This window comes from Manihot esculenta, chromosome 10, assembly GCF_001659605.2.
Source record: "Manihot esculenta cultivar AM560-2 chromosome 10, M.esculenta_v8, whole genome shotgun sequence".
In the NCBI taxonomy this organism is placed as follows: domain Eukaryota; kingdom Viridiplantae; phylum Streptophyta; class Magnoliopsida; order Malpighiales; family Euphorbiaceae; genus Manihot; species Manihot esculenta.
In genome coordinates this window covers 918,152-925,294 of record NC_035170.2, presented here as the reverse complement: position 1 = coordinate 925,294, position 7,143 = coordinate 918,152, and the positions used below count along the sequence as shown (strand labels likewise).

Genomic DNA, 7,143 nt, shown 5'->3' with positions numbered 1-7,143 from the left:
AAAATGAAATCGGAAAACCATGTATTTTACATTTGAAGGTATAATCTCATTGGCTTGTAACCAGCAAACGTGACAGTTTATGATATAGACATATTTGAGAAACACAATTTGAACAAGTTTTTTCTTACTTAAGTTGACAAATTATGATGAACAACATCTAAGGAGCATTGAGAAAGAAAGATAAAATATGGAGAAATAAAGCAGTTTGTTCACCTAGATTAAAGTTCTTATTTTCCTGAGAAGGAAATTTCTATGACAACTGAAGATATCTTACTCCAAAGATTATGGCTTGGTTCAGCACTCTGTTGCGCTGTTTAGCTAGGCTGCTGCAATTATTAAAATCTTCCCATGTTCAGCAAGCCGAAGCTCTTTTATGTTCAGCAAGCCGAAGCTCTTTTATGTCCTGCAAAACAAAAAAGAAATGAAAATCAAATATAAACTAGGAAAAATGCAAAGATAGAAGAGAATTATAAGAAAACAGCACAGCTCCTTACGCTTCACGTTATTATAGCAAAGCTAGGCTCTTTTCATCCTGTCGAAGCCTTCTCGTTCTTCATTATCATATGGAATGACTTAACACGGTCTTCCTCCACCATCTCTCTTAAGACATCATCTTCAATCTTCTCCGCCTGCCAGCGAGAAGGATCCTCCACGAATGCTTCACTAAATATCATACTAGACACCCATTCTTTCCATGTTGTTCTCCTATACTTGTCTTCTTCAAGAGTACCGGTTGCCAGCAGCTGATACACGAAGACCACCTTTTGTTGACCTGGCCGGAAGGCCCTTGCAATAGCCTGCTTTGTCTTGGAAGGATTCCACTCTGAGTCCAATAGAATCACCCTCGAAGCTGCTGTCAAGCTAATGCCTTCGGCACAAGCTGTAATTGATGCAAGAAGTATCCTTGAAGGACCACCAGGTTCCTCAAACTTATCTATCACTCTTCCTCTTTCAAAAAGCTCTAGATCCCCTGTCAGGACCATAATTTCTCTACCCTTCTGCCACCTAAAGACATTCTCAAACAATTCAACAAATAAATTAATAGGTGCAATGTTGTGGCAAAAGATCAGAACCTTCTCCTTCTTGACTACACGATACACGAGATTCAAGACAAACATCACTTTGGATGCCTTTTTGAAATCAAACTTCAACTTCTCAAGCTGCATTAATTCAACCCAAGTAAAAAATTTGTTAACACAATTAGAAGTTTTGACCAACCAAGGATGAATCGATGCAAGTGTTATCAAAAGCTCTAATTCCAGTGGATATCCATTGTATGTAGCCATAATCTTGTGGAGCTTCACCAACATGTCATGTTGTATATCGGTGGAATTCATCAATATGGTGTATAACTGTAAACCAGGAAGTCCATCAGCAGCTCCACCTTCATATACGTCAATAAATCCACTCGTGATGTTCCTAAGCATATTTATACCCTGCATTCTTTCTTCACTCACATTCGAATCAATCTTCCTTGCGATGTTATCTAAGAAGAATTTCCTTGCTCTGGATTCTAACAAATGGCGTGCTTTCTCCTCTCCTTTCTTTTTTCTCTTGAACTTCGGGTCTAACTCCTTCAAAACTTCTCTTATGAACTTTGGTCTGGCCAGGCAAAGGGTATTGAAATATTCACAGAAATTATTCTGAAACAAAGTACCTGAAAGCAATATCCTGAGATCTGTTTGGACTTTCATCAAAACCTTCCTTAACCTTGATTTTGTACTCCTGGGATTGTGCCCTTCATCTAGTACTAAGAGTCCAGGACTTTCACGCAACACTTTTGCCATATATTTTCTGTGAGCAAACTTCGAGTTGTCCCGCATTAATGTCAGAAACGAGGTATAGCCCATGACCAGAACACTTGGTTGTGCATGCCACTTTTGAATTTTCTCCAAGCAATCTAAAACATGCATAACATCTTGACTAGGTTTCGGACCTCCTCGAAATGTCACTACATTCTGCCTAAAGACTCTGTATGTTCTGCGCCCATGAATTAGATGGACAGGGATAGGAATTTGCCACTTAATAAATTCCTTATACCAAGTATAAAGTGTTGTTTTTGGAGCAAGGACTAAAGGTCGTTTTCCGGGAAACAGCTTCATGTAACTAGATAGGAATGCAATAATGAGAAAAGTTTTTCCAGCTCCGGGAGTATGAGAAACAACGCAACCACCTATTTTCTTGGATCTCTTCTCAATATGCGCTGGAATTAAAGACCCAGCAATATTTTTCCACAAGAACTCAAAAGCTTTTTTCTGGTGAATGTGTAATTTCATTCTAAGATCAGGTATTAAGGCCCATACATTATCATTCTCTTCTGACAAAGAAATTTCTTCATTGGAAATGGAATTGCTGAAAAGATCTAAGCCAAGATCTTCACATGGATTCAGCTCTGAATCTTCTTCGTTGAATGGCTTATTTTCTGCAGTCCAGCCTACATGTTCAACCTAGAGAGGATAAAAAAAGAAAATCAATCAGGTAGTTGCTTGAAGGTTAGATACTGCGTAGTATAATATTTGAGGTTGAATTCAAAAAATAAGGAATCTTTCTCCAAAAAGGTCTCCAATAACAGTCGTTGTCAAAGCCATATACAAAGAAAATTTTGTGAAAGCTACAAATACATGTTCTGCTGGATTCTTAGTAGAATAGCAATCATTGAAAATAAGAGTTGTGTTTCTCCCATGCTTAGCCAGTAAGTGTGGCAAAACAAGAAAAACAAATGGGGCCAAGAGGGAAAGATGGTAAAAGTACTTTGTTCATATGTTCAACTTACAAATGGCGTAGAAAAGTATCTTATTTCAGTGCTCACGAAGCCACATATAAGACAATAAATCCCAATTTCTTCATCCATTTTGAATTCATGCCGGCAATATTCAGTTGATTTTTGCATGGTCTCAGCGGGAGCTCGAACCTGAGAATCCATAGACCAAGCTGAATTAGATATAAAGAAGGGAAGTGCTATACAAATGGATGTACCTCAGATAAAAAAGAATGAGTACCGAAAAATCTAACAAATTATACCTCATGCTCTTCAAGAAGATAAGCTGATGCCAAAGATAGTTCCATTTCTCTCCACAACATTTCAGTTTCAGAGTCTTCTTCCTCATCTTCAGTTGTTGATGGTTCTGTTCTCTCACTTTGGACAGGACGACTTCTTGCTTTAAATTCTTCCCACTGGTCGACGATATGTGGTTCCTCCTTTGACATGATTGTTGAATCAATATTCTTCATGTAAGATTTGATCAGTTTACTGTATGCACCTGCACTTAAGGTTGTCCTCTTATAAGTCAGTGGCTCACCAGGTTCATTCCTCCTTGAAGGGATAGGACGGTACCTCCCATACTGAACTTTGTGGATAGGTGGTCTTCCTTTCCGTCTTCTTTCAAACGCCATATCATCTATTTCAAAAGAACTCTTCCTTCTCATGGCAGAGGAACCTTTTGTGCTGTAATAACCCAATGAGATGTTGTTGGTTTCTCGTGAATATTTTTCAAGAGTCATGGCAGTGGAATGGATTTGTTCAAAGGCTACCAGATCACTCTCACTGGGCACAGGAACAATAGCAAGTTCAGTTTGATGTTCTCTTTGCTTATCCATACTAGATTTAGCCTCTCTCGGTTTAGTCTTAAATCTGGAAATAGGAATGTCCTCCAGAGGTTCTACTCCAGAAAAAGCTCCACTTTCTCCCTCAGTTTGCTTTGCAGACGCACGTGCATGTGGACCAAACACAAATGATAATGGCAAGAACATTTCATCTTCCTTCACTTTTTCTTGCTTGTATGGCATGGTTCGAACCCACCCAACATCGTCCTCAGGAGAAACATCACAACCAAGGAAACGATCAGGTTTGATGTTTCGACGCTTGGATCGCCGCAAGTTCATAACATTATAAGTAGATGACGGTTCATCTAAATCAACTTCACCCACCTCAGGAGCACAAGAAGGCTCACTAGCATCATCAGGAGCAAATTGGAGCACAACCGGTGTTAAAATATTGTTATCTACTTTGAAATTTACAGAATTCAGGTAATTGTTAGATTTTATTGAGCCGCAGTCATCTTCACAAACCAAAATTTGATAGACAATTTTGTTTTGAACTGTTCTCACATCAAATGCTATATCCTTCATAACAGATGTCACAACTAGCCAACTAATGTCAGAGCAAAACTTCCCTATAAACAATTTAGTTCTTTGCACACAAGAGCAGTCTTCAGAGGAATCCCAACGGTAGAACTGATCTTCACAAGGATTTTTGTCAAGCTTTTGAAGGATGCAAATTTTGTCTATTCCTACTACTTCAATATCTTTGCAGAGTGTTCCTTTCTCCGATCCAAGAGGACCTTGGTTAACATAGCGTTTAACAAAAAACTGGCACTGACATCGATATTCATGAGGCCTCCTTTCTATAGAATTTATTTTCGCATCAGTCCACACCTGTGCAATAAAGGGTATTCCATTGAAGCATGCGTTTCAGAAGGTAGACAACTAAATGTTCTTATTAAATGCATGACATATCCATTAGGCAAGATATTTCTGTTTAAGCATGTCTAAATCCGAAAATTATGCATTGTGGTAAGATCATTTGATGAGTAAGAAAATGAAATAAAGCGCTATCAGTCATCCATTCAACAATGACAAAGTTTTGAATTGAGAAGCACCAGGACAAGGTATTAATGAGACCAAAGTGTTTTTACCTCTGAATTTCCTCCGGTTTGAGGAGGTAGAAGCACACAAACATCAATACCAGGCCTCAAAAAGCAGGTGCAATCAGTAATCTTTGCTTGCCTTGATTTTATACGAATGTTTGAAACAGGACCCTTATCTTCAATTAAATGATAATTACCGGCATAATGAAAGATCATAACCCCATCTCTAATCTCTATGAGCTCCACATGCTCCCAATTGCCACAGTAGAAGGCCTCAAAAGCTGTGAGATAGAAGCAGTGAGATCAAATTAGAACAATTTCAATAACAGAATATCATACAGCATGCTTGGAAAATGTTTCAGGCGTTCCAAAACCATACAAAAATGAGACTATTCACCTTTTTAACAAACTAAAATCAGTCTATCCCTTATAACCAAAGGCACCAGAAGTGGCTTGTGTGCAGTTTCCTACTAGTAAAACAACAATAGACCATTTGAAAATTCAAGATTGCATAGATTAATGCTTAGTATCAATCAGCAATATACGACGATTGATCTTGCTCAACCAATCCTTGACCTCATCGAACATCATTGAACTCTAGACAATTGCCAAACACCATTTTTTCTATAAGACTTCAAATTGCCAACTTTTCAGCAATATTGAACTCAAAGTGCATTTTATCAGCACTGATAGACTTTGCAGTCTTAAAGACTAGCAAAACAACGCCTAAAACTTTTCTTTCAACAAAGATTCCACACACAGAACTACACATGCATATGAGCACATGTGATCTCACTTCGAACAAAATCATATAAAGGAAAAAAAAGTGGGGAGGAGACTATGCTTACGATGTGTATTAAATGGATGCTTGGATTCATGTAAGCGCTTTCTCTTCATTCTTGACTATCTAGCAGGTTCAGAAATAATGGATATATCTGGACAATCACCACTGCACTGACTGCACAATTAGAGACATTTTCAATTTTGAGTCATGGCAATCCAAACACAAAGTTCTGTTCTTTTTTCATATATTTTTTTCCGAAGAGCAGATCCTGCTAATGATCGTACAAGAACAACAAAAGAAAGTGGATTTTCTTTATTGTCTTCATCATTTTCAGGAATGACTAGTCCCAGAAAATATTCCAACAGAAAAATTCCACATTTCAATACTCCAACATTATTATATGCATAAAACAAACAATGCAGCTGGTATGGACTCACTTTTTACCCTCTGATTTTTCTTTCTTCCACCAACCAAACAAGGGAAGAAAAAAATAAAAAAGGAAATGCGATTTTCATAATCAATAATGATGTGATCCTCCAATATAGATCCTTAGAACAGGTAAAGAAAATGACTTTCAGTGCTAACCATAGACCATGATTAGTAGTTTAACTTTGAGAAAACATCCTATATATATTTTTTTTTATTTTTACCCAAATGAGAAATGAAATCATTGATTGCTAAAAGATTGAGAGTTCACATCCCATTATGAATAGCTGTTAAAGCACTAAATTTCACATGCAAATCAAACATCATTAGATTGTTTCTTGAAAAAAGGAGAAAAAAATCTCACCTTCATAGACCCACCAGAAAGCCAACACTGATCAAACCATAACAGCACAATAAAAATATATCAAAACTGAAAAACTCAAAAGAATCAACCGAATAGATTACCTCAGTTCTTATCAAAGAAAGGAAACCACAAGAAAATGTCTTGTAAAAGCCCAAGAAATGAATCCCATAAAAGGAAAAACCAGCAAAAAATGGGAAAAAAAAAGTATCAAAGCAAATTTACCTGAAAACAACTTCTGGGTGTTTTACAAAAAGCAGAATTCATGTGAGTCTGATGAAAAAAGAGGCCAATTCCGGCAAGATTACCACCGAGAAAGAAGCTTACTGAGGAGTTGAATGTAGCAGAAGACCTGGAGAAATGAGCACGCACTCAAACAGAGAAAAAGTGAGAGAGAAAGTAAGAAACAGACAGCAGAGCGGAGAATTCTATAAGTGGTCTGAGAATCTCGGGGTTCGAGCTGTTGCATGAGTTAAGAGTAAAATTCATGGGCACTGTTGTTTGGTTTGGTCACTACTGCTGCTTTTCTAGTCTCACAGGTCACAGTTAAGGGCAATAAGTGTAAATAAGTTGAGATGGTAAGGGTAGATTAGGAATAATATTTTATTATCAATGGCTGTGATTATGTTTCTACTCTCACGTTGTGCGGTCGTAAACAAAACAAGCAGAGTGATGATAATTTCAAATATTAAACTTTTTAAATTAAATTATTTCCTAATTAGCAATCTCAAACAAATTGTTTTCTGAAAGAATCTCAAACAAATTTTAATATTTTGACTCTTTGTGCTTTGAGTCAATAAAAAATATATTTATTCACAAATTATTTTTTATTTTTTTTCAAAAATTTATTAAAATATTTTAAATGTTTATTTTGCTTGATATTTTCACTTTTAATACTTAAAAGGAAAAGCAAAATACCATTATAG

The 7,143-nt window shown here is 36.8% G+C and overlaps 1 protein-coding gene across 4 annotated transcripts; it reads right to left on the bottom strand.

Moving 5' to 3' along the window:
* Positions 1-6,714, bottom strand: LOC110624930 (SNF2 domain-containing protein CLASSY 1). 4 transcript variants are annotated; one of them, XM_021770398.2, is made up of 8 exons: positions 6,443-6,714; positions 6,221-6,286; positions 5,495-5,604; positions 4,695-4,927; positions 3,022-4,434; positions 2,774-2,911; positions 495-2,447; positions 1-403 (listed from the first exon to the last, which is right to left on the bottom strand). In XM_021770398.2, the coding sequence occupies exons 3-7, from the start codon at positions 5,541-5,543 to the stop codon at positions 528-530; spliced, it is 3,753 nt and encodes a 1,250-aa protein (XP_021626090.1). In that variant the 5' UTR covers positions 5,544-5,604; positions 6,221-6,286; positions 6,443-6,714; the 3' UTR covers positions 1-403; positions 495-527. The 4 variants fall into 4 exon arrangements, with proteins under 4 accessions (XP_021626090.1, XP_021626091.1, XP_021626092.1 ...); XM_021770399.2 differs by having other exon boundaries at positions 6,221-6,247; XM_021770400.2 differs by lacking the exon at positions 6,221-6,286 and having other exon boundaries at positions 1-377; positions 494-2,447.
* Between the last annotated feature and the right edge of the window lie 429 nt (positions 6,715-7,143).